The sequence below is a fragment of the Geotrypetes seraphini genome, chromosome 6 (assembly GCF_902459505.1).
Source record: "Geotrypetes seraphini chromosome 6, aGeoSer1.1, whole genome shotgun sequence".
NCBI classification, from domain to species: Eukaryota; Metazoa; Chordata; class Amphibia; order Gymnophiona; family Dermophiidae; genus Geotrypetes; species Geotrypetes seraphini.
The window spans coordinates 233,749,841-233,774,396 of record NC_047089.1 but is presented as its reverse complement, the minus strand read 5'-3'; the positions used below and the strand labels follow the sequence as shown (position 1 = coordinate 233,774,396).

At 42.6% G+C, this 24,556-nt stretch overlaps 1 protein-coding gene across 1 annotated transcript; it reads right to left on the bottom strand.

Annotated features, from left to right (window-relative positions):
- Window positions 1-1,231: 1,231 nt before the first annotated feature.
- RIPPLY3 (ripply transcriptional repressor 3) lies at window positions 1,232-23,303 on the bottom strand. Its single transcript, XM_033949820.1, has 4 exons — window positions 23,196-23,303; window positions 9,969-10,038; window positions 4,258-4,325; window positions 1,232-2,323 (listed from the first exon to the last, which is right to left on the bottom strand). The coding sequence occupies exons 1-4, from the start codon at window positions 23,288-23,290 to the stop codon at window positions 1,918-1,920; spliced, it is 639 nt and encodes a 212-aa protein (XP_033805711.1). The 5' UTR covers window positions 23,291-23,303; the 3' UTR covers window positions 1,232-1,917.
- Window positions 23,304-24,556: the final 1,253 nt, after the last annotated feature.

Here is a 24,556-nt window from a genome sequence, read left to right as displayed (position 1 = left end):
TGGAGCGAGGAGGCCTTTGCGAGTGGGGGGGGGAGCGATGCCGGTTATCGGGAGTGGGGGGGGGGAACGAATCAAAGCGAGTTTCCATTATTTTCTATGGGGAAACTCGCTTTGATAAACGAGCAATTTGGATTACGAGCGTGCTCCTGGAACGGATTATGCTCGTAATCCAAGGTACCACTGTATATGCTTTTCAATTTTTGCATATCTCATATTTGCTTATGATATCATCTTCTGTAGGACCCCTGAGGAAGGACTGTTTCTCCGAAACACGGACCGTCTTGGGTCTGTTCCACAGGAATATTGGGACCAGTCGTTTTGGATATATTTTTGATGCAGTATATGCACTTTGTTTTTGTGATTTTAATAAATTCCTGTACTCTGTACATTTTCTTGTAGGTTTGCTTTTCTGTTCTTTCTACTGCAAATCCTCTTGGTTTTTTGTTTGGTTTGCTAATTTCTACAAAGAACACATTCACTTTGTGACTCCACATCTGCTCTAAACAAACTCTACCCATGATTGTGTCCAGAGGCGCTTGTGTTTTTTACATACTGTACTTTTATTGCATACCCTTTGGAGCACTTTTATAAATGTCCTTTTACACATATAAAATTTGTTTTTATATGCAAATAAAGTTTGTAGAATTGTCCTTGTGCTGCACAAGAGGCACATGGGTCTCAGATATATCAACCAAGTGGAACCAAAGTTTGCTTGATGTGCTGATCCTTGTACATTGAGAAAGTAACTTTTACTTTAAACAAATGCAGAGCTATAGACAGACTGTCTCAGTATGAGGCCTTTCCATACTAACTGGGGTTTTGTATACCTAGCAAGAGATACTGCAGCAACACTTGGCTTAGCCAAGAAAAGTCTGATGCGTAGAATGAAGACAATTCTGTTTTGCATTTAGTGAGTCCCCATTACATTTTTTTTTTCATCTGGGGGAATGGGCATACTTCTGGGGTGGGATTGAGGGGGTGTTGTTTGCTTTGTATCTTGTAAACCTTGATGACATTGTTGTGTTGTATTGTTCCGTGAGTTTTGGTCATCAATAAAAACTGTTTCAACATAAAAAAAATTTTCATGGCCTAGAATTGGAAGCATTTAAAATGGCCACTTTTGAGCCACAGTTTAAAGGAAACCAGAGACCCATCTTTAAATTCTGTTGATGAGAGGGAATCCCCCGAGTCCTATGTCAGCATCTTAAAACTATATTTCATACAGCAGCAATAAAGGTGAAAGAACGATTCATTTGAGCAAGTTGAAACCAGTACAAAGTATGTGTGTTTACATTTATAGATTTTCAAAACCATTGCATGCTGGGATTGTCAGTTCTCTACTAAAAGTTGGACTACAAGTCCTGCATGCAATGAGTTAAACCCAGGACTGAATCTGGACCATTTGGCAACTTTAATTAAATGACCTTCTACCAGAACCTCTTCTAGTTAAAAAAAAAAATTAACCCATGGAACTATTGTACGGATATTATGAATAACTTGAAAATGGTTTGGAATGCATTATGAAGAAAGATGCAACAGAAAAAGAAGACTGTGGTATTACTCTAAACACAGAATAAATCACCAAGAAAAAAAGTGAAATGCATGACGATGAAGTAGCTTGGGGAATAAATAGATTAAGGCTCCAACTGGGTTTGGATTCACAGAACAGGGTCGATCCAAGCCTGGGTTTATCCTAGTGCATGCTGGGACTTGTAGTCTTGCTTTTCTTAGGGAATGCAATGCGGAAAAAAAAAATCTTATCTACAAGTCCCTGCATGTAGTAAGGTAAACCCAGGACTGGTTCAACCCTATCCTGCAAATCTGGACCCAGTTGGCAGCCTTAGAATAGATACAACTTCTCATCAGCTCAAAAGCCTTTTTTCAGTTAGGCTAGTATGCTGCAGAGGGGAGGTGTTGCTAGGCCGGATGTTGAGAAGCAGGCTGTTTCTCTGTACACTTTGCCACAGGAATAAGTGATCCCGTACAGTGTGTGCTGCTCATGGCCACTGGTCCTGTAACCGTTTGTAGGCTAGTCCTTCGCTCTGGGGTGTCTGGCGACGCACAAGCTGCTTCTCCAGCTGCTGAGTCACCTTCAAGACATTCTGCTGTCTGTCTGTCCCCTCTGTCTCGTGTTCCAAGAAGCCTCATCTCTGCCGATGCAGCACTTCTGTCAGAAACCTGGCAGAACTCGGCTTCATCATCATCTTCAGAGTCAGAGTCGTCATCGTAAAAGTGAATCGTGGCTTGAACAGGAAAACCGGCCAGAGCCTTCTCTCCCAGGTGATGGAGGTACTCGTGACATTTAGATCTGGGCATATAAAGTCTGGTGAGACATAAGTGGAAATAAATTTTATAATGTAAAAAGAAGCCTTTAATGCTCACTAGCAGGAACAGATTACCCTATTACAGTGGTTTCTTAAACTGTCCTGGGGATTCCTCCCAGTTCCGTTTTCAGGATATTCACAATAAATATACATGAGATAAAGTTGCATTCAGTGGAGCTAGTGCCTGCAAATCAGTGGTTCCCAAACCTGTCCTGGGGGACCCCCAGCCAGTCAGGTTTTCAAGATATCCCTAATGAATATGCATGAGAGAGATTTGCATATAATGGAAGTGACAGGTATGCAAATCTCTCTCATGCATATTCATTAGGGATATCTTGAAAACCTGACTGGCTAGGGGTCCCCCAGGACAGGTTTGGGGAACCACTGCTGCAAATCTTTCATTGATATTTATTGGGGATATCCTGAAAACCCAGCTGGCTGAGGATTCCTCAGGAAAGTTTGGGAACCACTGTAAAGCCTCCAAGTTAACCAGTTCCAGGAGGGAGATTTCAGACTAGTCCGGGATTTCTGACAACCTCATCATGGTGATTTAGAGCAGTGGTTCCCAACCCTGTCCTGGAGGACCGCCAGGCCAGTCGGGTTTTCAGGGTAGCCCTAATGAATATGCATAGAGCAGATTTGCATGCCTGGCACCTACCTCCATTATATGCTGATCTCTCTCATGCATATTCATTAGGGCTATCCTGAAAACCTGACTGGCCTGGTGGTCCTCCAGGACAGGGTTGGGAACCACTGCTCTAAATCACCATGATGAGGTTGTCAGAAATCCCGGACTAGTCTGAAATCTCCCTCCTGGAACTGGTTAACTTGGAGGCTTTACAGTGGTTCCCAAACTTTCCTGAGGAAAGTTGGGAACCACTGATTTATAGGACCTAATGCTCTGATTCAGTGGGTAGAATCGGGGACTTCAAATTCCACACTGCTTTGGGATGTAAATTTAAAAAGGAATGGCTAAAAAGTCTCCTTTCCAGAACTGGGTAACTTGGCAGTTTTGCTGCTGTTCTATTGAACATTTGGTTGAGTCCAGAAGTGCAAAGTTACCCAGTTCCAGGCTGGAAATTTCAGGATAGTCCTGGATTTCTGATCACCCTATCCTGGTGCATTATGGGACCTGCAGCACTGATCGCAATAGAAACATAGAAACATAGAAGATGACGGCAGAAAAGGGCTACAGCCCATCAAGTCTGCCCACTCTGCTTACCCACCCCCTGTCTATGCCCTAATGACCCAATTTCCTTATCTTGACCCTCGTAGGGATCCCACATGGGTATCCCATTTATTCTTAAAGTCTGGCACGCTGTCTGCCTCGATCACCTACACTGGAAGCTTGTTCCAATGATCAACCACTCTCTCTGTGAAGAAATACTTTCTGGTGTGGCCATGAAATTTTCCGCCCCTGAGTTTGAGCGGGTACCCTCTTGTGGCCAAGGGTCCCTTGAGAAAGAAAATATCATCTTCCACTTCGACATGTCCCGTGAGGTACTTAAATGTTTCAATCACGTCTCCCCTCTCCCTACGTTCCTCAAGAGTGTAGAGCTGCAATTTGTTCAGTCTCTCTTCGTACGATGGGCAGGATCAGGCACTAGAAAGCCCAAATTTAGGGTTACCAGATGTCTGGATTTACCCGGACATGCCCTCTTTTAAGAGAACTGTTCATGAGTCCGGACAACTTTTCAAAACCCGGCACTTTGTTTGGGTTTTGAAAAGTGTTGAGACTGGGGCCGCGCCTGGAGAGCATCTGCCCAGGCGTAGGACAAGAGGACATGTCTGGGTTTTCACAGACGTCTGGTAACCCTATCTATGGAGGATGGGAACAAGAATATGATTGACAGGGGGCGCTTTAAAGTTAGGAAACAGAGCAGCTCTTGAAACAGAGAAATGGTTAGTAGTGGAACAGCGTCTGATCACTTACCTGACTGGATGCTGAAATCCCAAAGCACCTTTCTGTCTAATGCTGCCTTGGTCACCCTCTGAAGCAGACTGGAATAAGACATGAAGACAAAATTCACATTTATCTTTATCAATTCCACAGACATCCAGATTTCTGTAACCTGTAAAGTAACTAGATGGCATTTATTAAGTACTCTCAGAAAATGTGACTAGCTACCATTGTATACCGCCTGGAACTTTGTGGTTGGGTGGTATACAAGAATACATTTATTATTAATTGAATAACTAAGCAACTAGTTCCTGTCACATTTGTAGGTATTGGCAACCCCCCACCATAGAAGTTATACTCAATTCAGTTTTACCTATCTTCTAAATGCGTAATACTATTAAGTAAAATATTCGACAATGTGGTGTTTCCTGGACTGCACTAGAGGTCTGCACGGGAACGGGGATCGTGGGAATCCCGCAGGTCCAGCGGGGGTCCCGCGGGACTCCCCCCTAACCCACGGGACTCCCACAGGGACCCCCCTCTGGCCCACGGGACTCCCACGGGGATGGAAGGCTTTGGAAGCAGGGTTCATCCATATAATATAATGGACACGTCAGCCTTAGTAAAAGAGGAGGTTTATAAGTTAATTACCTGAATAGAAAACAAAAAAAGGGTTCCACCAAAGAGATTCCACAAGGAAAACAGCAGCACAAACACAAAAGAAACTGTAGAATTGATGATCCTGTCAGAAGTAATTGCTGCTTTTTATGGGGACGGGTGGGGATGGAGGTAATTCCTTGCGGGGATTGATGGGGACGGGTGGGGATGGAGAGGATCCTGGTGGGGAAGGGTGGGGACGGAGAGGATCCTGGTGGGGATGGGCGGGATTTCTGTCCCCTTGCAACTCACTAGACTGCACTTAGATAAGAGAACAGTCCTTTTAAAATGCCTTTTTTTTTTTTTTTCAAACCCACGTCAATATAGCTAGAATATGTGCAGGGTAAAGATGCCAGTGAAATATCAGTAAATCTTGATTCAGCAGTTTGAATCTAATCGATTAGATATTTTGCTTGACTCTTTTGCCTTAGTGATGATAATATCCTAGCTTTTAGAAATAGCAGGATGCTCTTTTTTTTCTGGTTAAGTGGTATTGAGCCCCATCTTCCAACATTTCCAGGGATTGCCTTTCATGGTGGCAGATTACAACAACTTGGTATGATACTGAAGGGGTCTGTTTGTGTTTTATGGGAGTCTAGGAAAAGGAATCCAGTAGGGGGGGGAGGAAATAGAGTAGAACAGGTACAAGTGGATCGATTTTTCACTCAGTCAAAAATTTGAAAGACTAGGAGCCACTCGATGAAGTTACAGGGAAATACTTTTAAAATCATTATGAGGCCATTTTTTTTTTTCACTCAGAGAATAGTTAAGCTCTGGAACGCATTACCAGAAGTTGTGATAAGAGTGGTTAACATAGCTGGTTTTAAAAAAAGTTTGGACAAGCTCATGGGGGAAAAGTCCTACTCTACTATTGAGACAGACATGTGGGAAGCCACTGCTTGCCCTGGATCGGTAGCATGGAATATTGCTACTGTTTGGGGTTCCGGCATCTTTTGTTACTCTTTGGGATTCCAGAATGTTGCTATTCTTTAGGATTCTGGATGGAATGTTGCTACTCCTTGGGTTTTGGCCAGGTACTAGGGACCTGGATTGGCCACCGTGAGGACAGGCTACTGGACTTGATAGACTTTTGGTCTGACCCAGTAAGGCTATTCTTATTTCTGGTACAGCACTATTCTAGAAAGAGTCTTCTTTCCCCAAAATTCTATTAATATACTTCTAACAAAGTCCAATATATAAATGTGATGATTATATTTAAGAAGGTGTCTGCTGTCTTTTCTTGGAGATCCCGTCACCAATTCAAACTTGATAAATCAGATCCTGCCATTCCCTTGCTCTCCTCCCCTTTTTTCGAGCTCAGAACCAGAGCTGGGATCTGCCATCAGGTGTTCACAAGACCCGCAGATCATATCTCATTTTTCAGATTCCCTCCACAGTGCCTTTAGTCCTGTCACTGCACAAAAGGTCTTGGACCAGAGAACAAGCACTAAGGTTCCTTCCAGAAACTTGCAATCATGGCTCCTGAATTTTCCCACTAGGCATCAGCATTGCATGATGACCATCTCTTCCTCTCTCCCAGGAGGTGTGCTGTGAAGTCTGCCTTGCATTCTTTTCTCTTTTTTAATTTAATTTTATTTATTACTATAACCAAAAATGATACAAATACAAAAAGTCACACATAAAGTGTACACAGGTGAATAGCCAGAACTAATGCAACGGTACTCTTCAGCACATGACTTCTGAAAGGAAATACAACGTAAATGTGCACCCCCCCTCCTTCCCCTCAATAAAAGAAAAAAACCCTTCTCAGAAAAAAAAAGGATGTGTGCAATCAAGATAATTTAGAAATAACAGCAGAAAAACAACCATTACAGTAAATCTGCAGACTCAGAATGCGCTTGCTGCCAAGTGATATAGACGTCCCAGGTCTTATGATAGAGTCAGTGGCGTACCTAGGGTATGTGGCACCCGGGGCCCATCATTTTTTGACACCCCCCCCATCTATATGAAAAATATGACTTTTAGTAACAATCCACATATCGCACAACAAGAGTGTACCTAGGAAAAGGCAGCATCTTAAACACTGCAGTGAGCACTAGAACACCAACACATATATTGTAAAACTAAACAAGCCAGATACCGCACAGTCAATTGATCCTGTAGTCAATGCCAACTGAAAACTATGTCCTTTTCATACACACAGAACAGAGATACACTCTCGCCCAATATGGAATAATCACAAACTAAAAATAGAAATATGTAGACAAAAGTTAAACTGAACCGCCAAGAAACCAGACCCTGGATACAATGCAACACCACAAAAACAGTAACACATGTCCTCTAATACAGTGCAAAATATAAAGACAGTAGATGTAAATTTGAAAAAACTAATACATAACAATCACCACTTTACAAATTAACAAATAAAAATAAAACAAATAATGAGAAATAAAAAAATACCATTTTATTGGACTAATCACTGTAAGCTCGGTCCCCATCCCCTCAAAGCACCTGATTCCATCCACACAAGCTTTGAATTGTTTATATTAAAGTATAAAAAGAAACAATATTCTGTACAATTGTCAATTTATAAATCAGCGTCTTCTTCCCACTCTCTCTTCCCCATTTCCCTTCAGCGTCCTCAGCCCACTCTCTCTCCACTTTCCTTCAGCCCATGCACATAAAAACAAGCAATTTCATTCTATTCATTCATAGAAATTAAAGTCTAAATAATGCCAGACACATAACAAAACATGATTTTACAAAAATATTTCCCTGCACAGTCAAGCCTGCAAGGATTACTAGATGTCTTTCAGCAGCTCCCCTCCCTCCCTCCCCCTTACCTTTGTGGCCAAGTCAAAATGATCTATCAACAATAAAAAACAAACAAACACAACGCACACTGTATGCATAGAATTGTTAATTATCATTCCTATTCCGGGGTTTTTTCAAAGAGGTCAAAGCAGATGACTCTATGCACTATCACCTCAGTAACAATCATACAAAAATAGACAAATACCCACCCCCTCCCTTTTTACTAAACCACAATAGCAGTTTTTAGCGCAGGGAGCTGCGCTGAATGCCCAGCGCTGCTCTGGACGCTCATAGGCTCCCTGCACTAAAAACCACTATTGCAGTTTAGTAAAAGGGGACCATATTGTAAAATATAGACAGCAGATATAAATTCAGACACATTTTGATCACTAAATTTAAAATAAAATCATTTTTCCTACCTTGTCTGGTGATTTCATGAGTCTCTGGTTGCACTTTCTTCTTCTGACTGTGCATCCAATCTTTCTTTCAGCCTGTATACTTCCTCTCCTCCACACCTCATTCCCTCCCCCAACTTTTTCTTCCTCTCTCCCTGACCTTTCTTTCTTTCTCTCTTCATGCCCCCTTTCTTTTTTTTCTGTTTCTCTTCTTTCCTTCTGTCTCCCTGCCTGCCCCCTTTCTTTCTTTCTCCCTGCCCTTCCCCAAGCCACTGCCACTGCCGCTGCCATCGGGGAACAGGACCCAAACTGCCACCAATGGATAACAGGCCCCAAAGCCGCCTCTGCCACCGCCGCCCCATGCTCTCCCTGTTTCAGCCGACCAGCATTCCTCTCCCCGACGTCAATTCTGCCGTCGGAGAGAAAGTTCCGCCCAGCCAGGCAGCGATTGGCTGGCCCTAACTTCCTCTCCGACGGCAGAATTGACGTCGGGGAGAGGAAGACTGATCGGCCCGATAGATCGCCAAGGTAAAGTGAGTCCTGGGTGATCGACTCACTTTGCCTTGGCGAGCTACCCGTTGAATTGTGCACCCCTGCCCTAGGGAGAACACTCAGCTCTCTCCTGTGCACCCCCTAGGGCGTGCACCTGGGGCGGACCATCCCCCCCCTTAGGTACGCTACTGGATAGAGTTAAATGATTCCTCCGGAGAGCAGTCAGCTTAGACATTTGGAGAGGCATAATCAAAAGAAACATCTAAGTCCCCTTTTGGCCTAAGTCCCTAGACGCAGAAAGTAGGCAGCAGGAAAATGTCCATTCTAAAAAAAACACGTCCAAAATGAGGTTTATTTTGAGAACGGCCTACCTCTACGTTCAGCAATCGCCTAGACTGCCACTACGTCTATCCTTACCACACATTCCCGACCAAAAAATCGCCCAAGTCCCAAACGCCCATAACAAGACCTTTTAGGCGAAGGAGGGGCCAGTCCTTTGCCTAAAAGCAGGATTCTCTAACTGGCATCTGTCATAAACAACGCCAGTTACAGAATCCTGGAACCGTCTCCCCTCCCCCCACCCCCGCAACGATTGCGGCAAGAGAGATGCCTAATGAATTTGCGGGAGCCAGTCAAGAAGCCGCTCAGCGCCGAGCAGGAGCGCCAAAGCGTGCTCCTGCTCGTTGCCGCTCAGCAGCAGAAGAATCCCAATTCCACGGGTGAAGAGCCTGATAGGGGTTGGGAGGGAAGGGGGCTGGGGCAGTGCTCATTGCCGCTCAGTGCTGGGGCTGCTTGTTGCCGTTCTGCAGCAGAAGAAACCCGATTCCGCGGGTGAAGAGCCTGACAGGGGAGGGTGGGAGGGAAGGGGGCTGGGGCAGTGCCAATTTTGGGGGAGACCACGCTCCCCCCATTCCGACGCCTATGCCCCTAGTTATTCACTGCCGCAAGCAACTTTAACGTGCTCCTCGTGACTGCATTGTCTCTCCCGCGGATGTCACTTCTGGGTGCCGTGCAAAGGAAATGACATCAATGGGAGAGACAACGGGGTTGTGAGGAGTGCGTTGACGTTCGTGTTGATCATGGCGGTGAACAAGTAGAGGTATGAGGAAGGGAAGGGGGGGTACACCTGTGGCAGGGGGGATCGGGGAAGGAGTGGAGGGGCGGAGACAAGGGCAGGGGAGAGCCGCCACTGTCCCAGGCACCTCCTACCCTCGCTATGCCACAGCATTGGAAACAGGCTTAATGCCAATTCCCGGAGCTAGGGTCAGACCAATGGCTCTTCAGGACTGGCTGATGTTGGAAACAGGATACTGGGCTTGAAGGACCTATGCTCTGTCCCAGTATGGCTAGTCTTCTGTGCCTATCCCTGGACACCAAACCAAATATTTATTTCCAGAGCTTTCTGGAGTAGTATTTTTAACTCACCGGTCTCTGCCTTCGTTCCATCTCTGCATCTCTGGCTGTGAGGGTCCAGGGCCTCCATATTATTATGTCACTGTACAGGTAAAGAAAATAAACCATAGGATTATTCTGATTTCATGGACAGTTATGGCACCATTTTTTTAAAGTACACAAATATATTAGGCAGTAGTATATATCTTTATAAGGCCAAAAATCTAAGAAGCATCAAACACTAAGCCTCAATCAGAGTTAGTATATTCGTTTATGACCTCAGCAGTACAAACTGTGAGAAAGGTTTCATTCACAGTATATCTTGCACTAAAGTCTTCATCGGTCAGATTTTTTTATCAAATCTTATTAATTAATTTATTTTTATTTAGTTTTCAAAATAAATTAAGAGACAATACTCATCTCATTATCAGAGCATAGCAGGGGTTCTTCACCGACATAGGCTATGTTTCGCCATATAAGGCTTTATCAAGGTAATCCCCTTTCTTATGCCGATTCCACATGCACTGCCATCGTTATAGTTTAGTTCAAACTAGTTTAGTTATAGTTTAGTTCAAACTAGTATAGTTTAGTTTTGAACTAAACTATAACGATGGCAGTGCATGTGGAATCGGCATAAGAAAGGGGATTACCTTGATAAAGCCTTATATGGCGAAACATAGCCTATGTCGGTGAAGAACCCCTGCTATGCTCTGATAATGAGATGAGTATTGTCTCTTAATTTATTTTGAAAACTAAATAAAAATAAATAAATTAATAAGATTTGATAAAAAAATCTGACCGATGAAGACTTTAGTGCAAGATATACTGTGAATGAAACCTTTCTCACAGTTTGTACTGCTGAGGTCATAAACGAATATACTAACTCTGATTGAGGCTTAGTGTTTGATACCATTTTTTTAAAGCCATTTGAACATCTAGAACGGTTTACGTATTCAGCTAGGTTTTTATAAAATGCCCCCAGGGTGTATATATAAAAGTAGGTGGCCTGAAAATATACCCCATATTCTGTATAGTTTACAAAAAAATTGGGCACCCAAGTTTGGGCGCGGATCCCAAGATCCACACGTAAACTTTGGAACTGTGCCAGGTTTTGAAAAGCCATCCGGACCTCCGGACGTGCCCTCAAAAGGAGGACATGCCCGGGAAAATCTGGACGCCTGCTATGTGAGGTGGACATCCATTTGAGACAGACTGACTAGGACATTCACAATCTGAGCTGGACCTCCTTTCTAAAATGCCACTCTGTACATTAGTAGCACCAGCACTGGAAGAAAAGGTTTCCCTGCACTGGACTTCAGAAATAAGAGCTGCAAGGAAGCCTTCTCTCCTGGGCGGTGCCTTTCCTAGTGCCGCCTTCAGTTGTTACTATCAGAAGAGTTATTACCAGGCAGAAAGAAAGTGGCAGTTAAATTGGTTTGGGGAGGGGGGTAAGTCCATCCCATAAATCTTAATTCATGCCCTCTAGTTTTACCATTTTCCTGTCTCTGGAAGAGATTTATTTCTATATTAACACCTTTCGAGCATTTAAACATGTGTATCTAAACTAAGCCTTAAGTTTATATACCGCATCATCTCCACGGAAGTGGAGCTCGACACGGTTTACAAAGTTTAAAAATATAGGAAAAGAGAGGAGAAAGCTTTACAAGAGCATATGAATAGATGAGGATGTGGACAGGGGAGGAGATGTTAGATGTTAGAGAAAAGCCAGGTTTTCAGTTGTTTTCGGAATAGTTGGAGGGAGCCCCGGTTCCGCAGCGGGATAGTGAGATCGTTCCAAAGGCCCGTGATTTTGGAGAGAGAGGATCTTCCCAGTTTGCCAGCGTGGAGGATGCCGTGTAGAGTTGGGAAGGATAGTTTATATCTGTGAGCGGATCTGGAGGTAGCAGGCGTCCGGACGAGGAAGGATAGGGGGATTAGGGGCGGAAGGATGCCGTGAATGATCTTGAAAGCCAGGCAGGAGCATTTGAAATGAATTCTGGAAAGTACTGGGAGCCAGTGGAGATTGGTAAGGAGACGTGATCAAATTTGCGTTTAGTAAAAATCAGCTTGGCTGCAGTATTCTGGATAAGTTGGAGTCTGCGAAGACTTTTTTTTGTTAGGCATAGATAAATGGCGTTACAGTAATAGAGTTTGGATAGGAGTATGTCCACTCCTCTCGAGTTGACATAGTCAGGTTTTCCAATCTCTTCTTGCGCAAGCCCCATACCATTTTGGTCACTTTTCCGTGGTCTGCTTCAAGTCTTTTTACATCCTTAGCCAGATACAAATAATGGGCATCGAGCTTTAACATAACGAGTAATAAAAGAAGCAATGTGAAATCAGAGATCAAGTGTTTGTTATGTAGTTTAGCCCCTATCGGAACTTAAATCACTATTCAGCCAAATGCGAATAATGTTTTTGGGGTGCTATTTGGGGACGGATTGAATCAAATATGAATATTTAGTACAGTCTTACTATTTTTTTTTATTTTTATTTATCCATTCCATTTCCTATAGCGTTCTCCCAGGGGAGCTCAGAACTGTTTACATTCATTTATTCAGGTACTCAAGCATTTTCCCTTGTCTGTCCCAGCAGGCTCACACTCTATCTAATGTACCTGGGGCAATGGGGCTCTATCTAATGTACCAGGGTCACAAGGAGCAGTGTGGGTTTGAACCCACAACCTCAGGGTGCTGAGCTTTAACCACTGTGCTACTCTAGACTTCAAAATGTAGTAAAAGTGAGCTAGGTGTAGGACAATCAAGCCATTGTGACATCACTGATGAGGTTGGCTCTTAGGCATTGGTGGAATGAGGCACTGTGATGTCACAATACCAGCTCTGGCTATCAGAGGCTGAAACTCTTCACACTATTTATTTATTCAATTTTCTGTACTGTTCTCCCAGGGGAGCTCAGAACGGTTTTCATGAATTTATTCAGGCATTTGTCCCTGTCTGTCCTGTTAACAATCAATAATTGGTGTTAGTTGGCAGTCATTTGGGTGGATCTACCCTATTCTGTAAAATGTGTGCCTAAATTTTACAGTGCCTAACTCAGAAGGGGGCTTGGCCACGGGCGGCTCAGCGGCATTCCCAGAATTTAAGTGCGATGTTACAGAATAGGATCATTTATGCCCTACCCAACCACCTTTAGGTGCACGCCAGCATTTATGCCAGATTTCGGCAGGCATAAGTTCGGCGCCAAAGTCAGGCACGAGATCCGTGCTATCCTAGTATTAGTTTAATGCAGATCTTCCCAGCACCTAAGTACGTCAAGCTCATCGAGCTCTGTTCCTGGCAGTATTCAAATCCAGGCTGGTAAATACGAATAAAATTCCTCCAATGCAAAAAAAAAAAAAAAAAAAGGTGTTTATTGGATAAACACCAGAAAATCACCAATTCCAACAGTAGCCTGTTAGTCCTCACTGGCTTGTCTTATTAATCCACCACTCAGTGTTTGGGCCTTTTTTCTGTGTTTACAACTCCTGGGTGACAGAAAAATGGTTGGGGGAACACGGACTAATATTAAATATGTCAAAAACAGTAGCATGTTGTATTTCCAGTCACAAGGTACCAACTACACATCTTCCTTGTTATTTGCAGGGGATAGGGGCAGAGCCGGACCGCGAATAGGGAAATACTGCCAATATCCAGCTCTGACCCACCCCCGCCTCCCTCCCGCCTTCCCCCCGGCCTTACCTGGTAGTCTAGCGGGCTTTTGGGGCAGGAGCGATCTTCCTACGCTCCTGCCTCGTGCAGATCGCCAATAGAAAATGGCTGCCGCAAGTTCCCGTAGGCTAAACTTTTAAACGAATACTTCTGTTCGGTCTTCACTCACGAGGTGCCGGGATCCGGCCCTCAGCTACAGACAAGGGATGGCTCAGTAGACCCGTTTAGTAATTTCGAGTTTACGCCAAGCAGTGTCTACTGTGAGCTGTCTAAACTCAAGGTTAACAAAGCGATGGGGCCAGACAACCTACACCCCAGGGTGCTCAGGGAGTTAAGTGACGTCTTGGCGGAACCACTATCCGCGCTCTTCAATCTCTCCCTTAGTATGGGTATAGTCCCGTTGGACTGGAAAACAGCTAACGTCATTCCACTCCACAAAAAAGGTTGCAGGATGGAGGCTGCGAACCATAGACCGGTGAGTCTCACATCAATAGTGAGCAAGCTGATGGAAACTCTAATCAAACGTCAATTGGATACGATCCTAAACGAGGAGAATCTACGGGATCCCCGTTAACATGGATTTACTATGGGGAGATCCTGCCAATCTAACCTGATCAGCTTCTTTGATTGGGTGACGAGGAAGCTGGATGTTGGGGAGCCCCTGGACATCGTATACTTAGACTTCAGCAAAGTTTTCGATAGCGTACCACACTGCAGGTTGTTGAGCAAAATGAGTTCTATAGGATTGGGTGACACATTGACAAAATGGGTTGGGAACTGGCTTGGAGGTAGGCTTCAGCGGGTGGTGGTGAACGGCACCCCCTCTGAAACTACGGAGGTGATCAGTGGAGTGCCGCAGGGCTCGGTCTTGGGCCCGATCCTGTTCAACATCTTTATAAGAGACTTGGCTGAAGGGCTTTGAGGTAAAATAACGTTATTCGCAGATGACACCAAACTATGCAATGTAGTAGACAGGAGTGCAACGGTCAAAAACTCAATGTCCGACAATATGACGCACGACCTACTCCTACTGGAGCGCTGGTCTAGGATCTGGCAATTAGGTTTCAATGCCAAAAAATGCAAAGTCATGCACCTTGGCAGCCAAAATCCATGCAAAAGTTACACCCTTAATGGCGAGATCCTAGCAAGGACTGTAGCAGAACGGGCTTAGGGGTGATCATCAGTGAAGACATGAAGACTGCCAATCAAGTGGAGCAGGCTTCATCTAAAGCTAGACAAATCATAGGGTGTATACGTAGGGGTTTCGTCAGCCGTAAGCCTGAAGTCATTATGCCATTGTATAGATCCATGGTGAGACCCCATCTGGAATACTGTGTACAATTCTGGAGGCCTCATTACTGCAAAGATGTGCTGAGACTGGAGTCGGTCCAGCGAATGGCCACCCGGATGGTCTCAGGACTCAAGGACCTCCCGTACCAGGAACGGCTGGATAAGTTGTGGCTATACTCATTCGAGGAACGCGGAGAGAGGGGAGACATGATTGAGACGTTCAAATATCTCACGGGCCGTATCGAGGTGGAAGAAGATATCTTCTTTTTCAAAGGTCCCACGGCTACAAGAGGGTATCTGTGGAAAATCAGGGGAGGGAAGCTGCACGGTGACACCAGGAAGTACTTTTTCACCGAGAGAGTGGTTGATCGCTGGAATGGTCTTCCACTTCAGGTGATCGAGGCCAGCAGCGTGCCTGATTTTAAGACAAAATGGGATCGTCAGTGGGATCTCTTCACAGAGAAAGGTAGGGGAGGGTCATTAAGGTGGGCAGACTGGATGGGCCGTGGCCCTTATCTGCCGTCTATTTCTATGTTTCTATGATTTCCTGGATGAAAAATCATTACATACATATTTTAATCCATGCTTTTGTTCTATCTAAGTTGGATTATGGTAATTTAGTATAAGCGAGAATAACAGCTGGGCAACTGAAACGTTTACAAACAGTACAAAATGCGGCAATTCGGCTGTTAGGTCGCGCGCACATCTATGATCATGTAACTCCATTATATTTGAAATTCCATTGGTTACCAAATTTAGAATTAAATTTAAAATCCTGATGCTGGCACATAGGACATTATTTGAGTTACAACCATTACACTTCTCCCTCCGTATTCGCTGTGATAGGAGATTAACAGAACTGCAAATACTGAAAAACCATGAATAACTTTTTTATATGTTATTTGCTGTTTTCTATTAAAAACCATCGTGAATATGATGAAACCGCGAATAACATAGTGGGAGACCGGGCCTGTTTCTATAGGAGAGGCAAAACACGGTGAAAAAAGTGCTGGGAATTAGCGATTTTCTCTGTGCAAGCTGATGTAATTTGGGGGGAGGAGCCAGCAAGCTAAAAACCATGAATAATCAAAACTGCGAATGCTGAAACCACGAATACAGAGGGAGAAGTGTATATCTCTCTAATCTAGTGTTATTTTACACACCTAGTCGCTGGTTGAGATCTTTAAATGGCAATAGAGTAGCTGTTCCCCATATTTCAAAGGCTCACCTCGCCTCAACCAGAAATGGTGCATTTTTCCACTTGGTTCCAATATTGTGGAACAATTTGCCAGTAGGGTTAAGGAAGGAAGAATCATTTCAAAATTTTAAGAGACATCTGAAAGTACATTTTTTTCAAATGGCTTTACCGAATTCAGTAATGGAATGGGGACTGCAATCTGCCTTAATTTGTACTGATTCGTATTGATTTGGAAGTATTTAATTTATATAACAGTTTTCGTGGATATGATTTAGAAATGTTCATTTCTTTGATGCTCTCAAGCTCTGCCAGTGACGGATCTGTGACGTGGGCTGTGCCGGGAGTTGTATTAAGACTTGCACTAAAATAGGACCGTTTGCTGTCAGGCCGCTTCAGAGACTTTTCTATCTCTTAAAGTTGTTTTATTTTATTTTTAAATTTTTTATCTTCATTATTTCTATGTCTTTGATTTTTGATCTTGGAAATGTATTATATGTTGTTATTACATATTTTTTTATTTTAATCAGGTACTTTAGCTAGATTATGAGCCTTCGGGACTGATAGGGTCGTTTTTCTCAAGTACCTAATTTCATTTTAGTTTGATACTTTGTAAACCGCTTAGGTCAGTAAAATGCAGGAGCGGTAGATCAAATCTTAAATCAACATAAACATAAGAATAGCCTTACTGGGTCTGACCAATGGTCCATCAAGCTCAGGGTGGCCAATCCAGGTCCCTAGTACCTGGCCAAAACTCAAAAAGTAGCAACATTCCAGCATCTCAAAGAATAGCAAGATTCCGGAACCCCAATGAGAGCAACATTTCAGAGCTGAGATTGTGATGTCATAATGCCTCAACCTCATCAGTGATGTTACAATGGCTTCATTGTCCTATACTTGGCTCACATTATCTTCTTTCATTCTTTCTATTTCTTTGATTTTTGATCTTGGAAATGTATTATATGTTGTTATTACATATTTTTTTTATTTTAATCAGGTACTTTAGCTAGATTGTGAGCCTTCGGGACAGATAAGGTAGTTTTTCTCAAGTTCCTAATTTCATTTTAGTTTGATACTTTGTAAACCGCTTAGGTCAGTAAAATGCAGGAGCGGTAGATCAAATCTTAAATCAACATAAACATAAGAATAGCCTTACTGGGTCTGACCAATGGTCCATCAAGCTCAGGGTGGCCAATCCAGGTCCCTAGTACCTGGCCAAAACTCAAAAAGTAGCAACATTCCAGCATCTCAAAGAATAGCAACATTCCGGAACCCCAATGAGAGCAACATTCCAGAGCTGAGATTGTGATGTCATAATGCCTCAACCTCATCAGTGATGTTACAATGGCTTCATTGTCCTATACTTGGCTCACATTATCTTCTTTCATTCTTTCTATTTATTCTTTCTTTGATTTTTGATCTTGGAAATGTATTATATGTTGTTATTACATATTTTTTATTTTAATCAGGTACTTTAGCTAGATTGTGAGCCTTCAGGACCGATAGGGTCATTTTTCTCAAGTACCTAATTTCATTTTAGTTTGATACTTTGTAAACCGCTTAGGTCAGTAAAATGCAGGAGCGGTAGATCAAATCTGAAACCAACATAAACATGTTTGATTCTACTGGAAATGGTAACCAACAGCAATACCTATAGCCTATAAATACAGATTTTTTTGTTGCACCCTCAAATCCGTTCCTCCCTAATTAGCTGGAAAACAAACACCTAAATCAGTGTATTGCAAACTGTGCGTCACGGCAGATTCCAAGTGTGCTACTAGACGCCAGCAAGGAGGAGAAGTGCCGGCTGCTCACAGGACGCACCTCTTGTGGCAAGAGGCACATCCTAAAGGCTGTCAGCTGGTGCCGACGCCTCTCCTCCTCTCCCCACCCCTCCCGGCAAAGGGACGGGTTCAGGGTCCGGCCAGAGGGCCTTCGCACATGTGCGGACATCGACATGATGATGTCACACATACACATGATGCTATCGCGTCGACATCCGTGCGCTTCCGGGTGCCTTCCGGCCGCAGCACCGGGTTTAGTTTGCCCCGGTGCTGAAAGGTTTGCGGGACACTGACCTAAATTAAAGTGGCTCAACACCCAAGAAAAGAAGCCCTAAGTATAATGTAATGCATTCCTGATTATTCATACAAATTATTTTATGGAAGCTGCAGTGAAAGGCTTTACGTGGTGGTGTCTGATGCATGTGTTGAATATGAATTGATTTTTTAGAATTTTATATTTATTAAGGCCCCCTTTTACTAAGCCATGGTAGAGGAATTCCATGAGCGCTGGAGCAGTGTTGGAGCATTTAGTGCCCCAGGCTATGGTAGAAACCTCTACCGTGGCTTAGCAAAAAAGGGGGATGGAGAGGTGTAATTGTTCATAATACTTATCAAAGAAATTACTGTAACAAACACAAAAACATATAGGAAAAGATGACAAAATACAGTAAAACCTTGGTTTACGAGCACAATTCGTTCCGAACACATGCTTGTAATCCAAAACACTTGTATATCAAAGCGAATTTCCCCAATGGAAACTCAGACAATTCGTTTCACAACCCAAAAACTTTAATACAACATACTGTACGTACTTATATTGCAAGACCTTGCTCATTTAGAACAGACACTACACACCTGCAGTGTCAGAGAGAGAGAGAAGAACCATCAGCTCAGTTGTGATGATGTGACGCGTGTATACCGTATGTACTCGTATTGCAAGACTTTGCTCGTTTAGAACAGCCACTACACTCCCGCAGCGTCAGAAAAAGAAGAACCATCGGCTCAGTTGTGATGTGTGTTTACTGTATGTACTTGTATTGCAAGACATTGCTTGTATATCAAGTTAAAATTTTATAAAATATTTTGCTTGTCTTGCAAAACACTTGAAAACCAAGTTACTTGCAATCCAAGGTTTTACTGTATCAGGAAAAGTAATATATAATACTACATCCACAAACTTAAGAATGATAAACGAGAAAAAGGAAAATTGACAATTCGACATACTGCTGACCAGCTAGGCAATCGAACAGTGGAAGCTATGTTTCAACTCTCACCTCCTCTTTAGCAGAAACAAAGTCCAAGATTTGGTTTGATACAAAAACCACATGATTTCTAGATTCAAAAGTAATTACACGTTGACTAGGAAATCTCGACGCAATACCGGTCCTCGAGAGCCGGAGCCAGGTCAGGTGTTCAGGATCTCCACAATAAACATGCATGAGATAGATTTGCATCTCAAGGAGGCAGGGCATGCAAATCCATTTCATACATATTCATTGTGGAGATCCTGAAAACCTGACCTGGCTCCGGCTCTCGAGGACCGGAATTGCCTACCCCTGCCCTAAGCCAATGCCCTGGTTCTCATTGCAAGGAAATCCTGATGCCTCCTTTGTGTGTCTCTAGATAAATCAGCTCCAAAATATTGATGTCAAATTTAGAATACGTCCAGAATCTCTGTTACAACTATAAATAAAGTTCTGGATATAAAGTTTCAATCTATCTTTTGGCCTCAGACCCACAACACCACCGCCTAATAAGAACTTATAGTGGAGAGAATTACATGGCTCTTCATAATTGGCCCATCAAGTCTTTTTACTCATCTTATCTTATTTTACTTATAATTTATAGTTTATAATATATTCAATAATTTAGCCAATAATACTTTATAATAATTCTAAAAACATAGCTCAATATGTGTGACTCAGGAGGGAATGACCCGACATGTTTCACACTGTTGTACTTTATCAAGGGTCCCCCGCGACCACTGTTGTCATCCGACTCATATGTTATTTAAAGAGCAAGGTAAATCAGGACATACACATATCTTAGACCCCCAGCTCATTCATATAATGAAAATATAAACAAAGTATATTATTTCAATCTGGTTACTACTATTACTAATAATTAATTCTATAGCGCTGCCAGACATATGCGGCGCTGTACAGAGTCACAAAGAAGAAGATAGTTCCTGCTTGAAAGAGCTTACAATCTAAAACAGACAAGACAGACAAACAGGATGTCATGGATACAGTTAAGGGGAACGGTTAATCAGTGGGCTGGGTTGGAGGACAGAGGGGAGAGTACAGGACAATCAAGCCATTGTGACATCACTGATGAGGTTGGCTCTTATTGGTGGAATGAGGCATTATGACATCACAATCTCAGCTCTGCTTCCCAAAGACTGAAACTCTTCATACTACTACTACTCCTCCAAATTATTTCTATAGTGCTACCAGACACATGCAGTGCTGTACAGAGTCACAAAGGAGACAGTCCCTGCTCAAAAGAGCTTACAATCTAAACAGGCAAGACAGACAAACAGGATGTCATGGATATAGTTAAGGGGAACGATTAATCAGCGAGCTGGGTTGGTGGGCAGAGGAGTAGGGTTATGGATTGAAGGCTATATCAAAAAGGTGGGGGTTCAGTCTGCTTTTAAACAAGGGAAGGGGCTTGGCGGACAAACTCGGGTTCTACTACAAAAGTCACCAATAGTGTAGTCCTTTGGGTGATGACTTCCAATGAAGCCTAAAGTAACTCCCCCCTTACAAAGCTGTGTTAAGCTTTTTTATTGCTGGCCACAGTGGTATTAGCTGCATAGGAATTCTATGAGAGGCGGAGCTAATACCATTGTGACCAACAATAAAAAAAAGCCTAACGAGGGTTCTTAAAAGGAATGGGGAAGGGGGTCAGTTAAGTTAATCAAATTAGTCTGATGTTTCTCAATGTCTTTATCCTGTTTTCCCAACTCCAAATATGGAACTCCAAAATGGAATGCGCTCCCGAGAGAGGTGGTGGAGAGTAAAACTGTGACTGAGTTCAAAGAATCGTGGGATGAACACAGAAGATTTAGAATCAGAAAATAATATTAAAGATTGAACTAGGCCAGTTACTGGGCAGACTTGCACGGTCTGTGTCTGTGTATGGCCGTTTGGTGGAGGATGGGCAGGGGAGGGCTTCAATGGCTGGGAGGGTGTAGATGGGCTGGAGTAAGTCTTAACAGAGATTTCGGCAGTTGGATCCCAAGCACAGTACCGGGTAAAGCTTTGGATTCTCGTCCAGAAATAGCTAAGAAGAAAAAATTTAAAAATTTAAATTGAATCAGGTTGGGCAGACTGGATGGACCATTCGGGTCTTTATCTGCCGTCATCTACTATGTTACTATGTTACTATGTAAATACTCGGACTTGTATTGGGCTCCTTTTACAAAACTGTTGTGGTAAAAGCATTGAAGCCCGTTCAATTCCTACGGGCTTCAGCGCATTTATCCCCTCTTTTACGCAGGTTTTAGCGCCGTTAACTGCTCCGACGCTCATAGGAATTCTATGAATGTTGGAGCGGTTACCGTCACTAAAACCCGGGCTATGCCTTCGTAAAAGAGAGGGTTACCGCGGCAGCATCACTACCATGGCTTTGTAAAAGGGGCTCATTGTGCTTTAACAAGCGGTGACAAGGTATCTTTAAGATATATTTTTATAAAAATAAATTTCTGCGCCATATCTAGGAGCGAAACTAATGGCAATTTGGGGAAAATTTTTTTAAATCTAAGTTTTTACTTTCTAATTTGATTTTCCAAATACCATACTCAGTTTTCATACTGGGGTAGATCTTATCCTTTACCAAACTTGTATTAATCATTGGAGTCTTAGCCTTTGAGTGTGGTGTAGTGGTTAGAGCTACGGCCTCAGCACCCTGAGGTTGTGGGTTCAAATCCTGTGCTGCTCCCTGTGACCCTGAGCAAGTCACTTAATCCTCCACTGTCTCAGGTACATTAGATAGATTGTGAGCCCACTGGGAAAATGTTTGAAGTACCTCTTGAGTGTGGTTGCAGAACCACAAAAAAAAGGTGGTATACAAGTCCCAATCCTTTTCCCTTCTTGGCTCCCAAAGCCGGAGGATATGAATTGAGACTTTTGCTGATTCAAGTTAGATTCCAAAGGATCCCAACAGGGATCAGAACAAGATTAAATATGTTGGCCAGAAGGAGACAATCTCAAGGAAAATATATTATAGCGAACATCAAAAAGTAATGGTTTAGAATAAAAAGAGAAAGTAAGGGTGCTCCAGCCTGATTGATGAAAACACCCCCGTTCTTTCTTTTTAAAAAAAAAAAATCTTTATTCATTTTCAAACTTACAATAAGTGTGACAATATGTCCAAACAAATTAGCAATAAATATATCACTTAATAATCATCAATGGTACAAATGATATGCTCTTATCTCCCATCTTTTCCTATCATATAATCAAATACCTTGTACAATATGTAATAATAAAATTACCCCCTCCCCCCTCACCACTGAACTTGTAAATTTAAGGGAAAAAATATCATCTAATCAGTACAATACTTTGTTAATGGCTCCCACACATCTTGAAATTTCCTGAAACAACCCCGCTGTATTGCAATAAATCTCTCCATTTTATAAACATGACATAAGGAATTCCACCAGAAATTATAATTTAATCTACTCCAATTTTTCCAATTATACGTAATTTGTTGAACGGCAACCCCAGTCATTATAAGTAATAATTTGTTATTATTTGAAGAAATCTGACTTTTTGCTAGAAGAAAACTGAAAAAGTTTTGCACTGGACCACTATGGATGAAATACCGAGAAAGCAACCCTAGTCTGACTCTCCCAGTATGAAACGCTGCAGCTGTGAAGCCTTTACTATACTGACGCGTTTCTGTTGTGCAAACAGATAAAACAACACAACTCAATGAACTTTTATATTCCACATCAAACCATTAGCTCAGAACAGTTTACGATATAGAGAGGCACATAAGTGTCAAGTCCTGCTCCGTGGGTCTTGGCTAAAGATACGACTGTGAAAAAAATGGTGACTTTCTTTTTAATCGCAGAAGGACTTTTCAATTTGCAGTGGCTCCTATTTTTGTCCCAAGTCATAGACAAACATAAGAATTATATTAAAAAAAAAATCAATCAATCAAATCTCAAGCTGGTCAAAAGGAAGACTACTCCAGCCTTCCTTCGCAGGACCAACCGGGCGGCTAGGATTCTTTCCCGAATCTTCAGCCCCTTTTGAAAAGGACCCTGCTGAATGTGGGAGGATGGCAAGGCATTGGGCAGCTACTCCCTTACCTGTCGGGCTGCCTGGGTTGCTGCAGGTGAGTGCTGCTGATTCTCCGGGCGCAGAGACACATCCGAGCCTGCAGCGAACAGGGAGCAGATTCCATAGTGCGCTGGCTTGTCCCCCCAGCCCTCGGTCTGTACTTCCACCTCCAGCTCCTCAGCCCCTGTTAAGAGTCAGTTCCTTTATCTCAGCTGTCAGGCAGACCTCACCTATGCAAACAGCTTCAGGTAAAGAAAGGGGAAGGGCATTGCAAACAGAGACCCTCTCTCCCCTCCTTCCCCATAGTATAATTCACACAGCAGCGGTATGCATTTTATTTTGAACCTTCAACAAACAATCCCAGTGGGTATCCTGGTTTATTTCTATTTAATATAGCAATCTTTCCCATTTTATTATTTTTTTAAGCAGTTGATATAATTCTCCTGATATGGCAATGGTCATGACATCATTTTATCCCAAATAGGGACAGGTGGCAGGGATTGGCTGCTCTTTCATATCCCTCCAGTACATTCAGATTTCTTTGGCATGACAATTTTACATGTGTTTCCAAAATAATACACTTACTGATATTTATTTTTGGATTTACTGACTTTTTGAAGAAATTACATTAGTGATTTCTATTCCGCCATTACCTTGCGGTTCAAGGCGGATTACATCCAAACTAAAACAAGAATTACATTTCAACTTTGAAGTAATAGAATAAACGATGAGATAAAATTTTAAGGGAGAATTATAGGTTTTAGATAATGTTTGGTAACTAGAAAATTAGAGAGCACTAAGGGTTTATAGAGTGTTGGATGTTGGGTTAGGTTTAACGTGTTTTTTGAAGAGTATGGTTTTAATTTCTTTCTTGAAGGTTTTGTAATCTGTGGATGAAGATAACAGAGTGGTGAGTTGTTTATCCAACTTAGCTGCTTTTGGAGGCTATTAGGTTGTCATAAAGATTTTTCGTTTGACATTTTTGGATGGTGGGTAATAGAATAGTGAATATGTTTTACATGTGTTTCCAAAATAATACACTTATTGATATTTATTTTTGGATTTACTGACTTTTTGAAGAAATTCACCTCTGGCAGTATACAATAAGAATAATTTAAAAATAAAAAATATTAAAATAACAGTACACTTCCCCCTCCGTATTTGCGGTTTCGCAGTCCGCGGTTTTGGTTATTTGTGGTTTTTCAATCGAAGGCCCCGCCCCCAAATTTGCATCACAGGAAATCACTGCTCCCGGCGATGCACATAGAAAATCGATCCTCTCAGCTGCACTTTCTTCAGTGGAAAAGGTCAGGTTATTCGCGGTTTTGTGTCTTTTTTTTGTTTGTTTTTTTATACAGAAAATCCACGAATAACATACGAAAAGTTATTT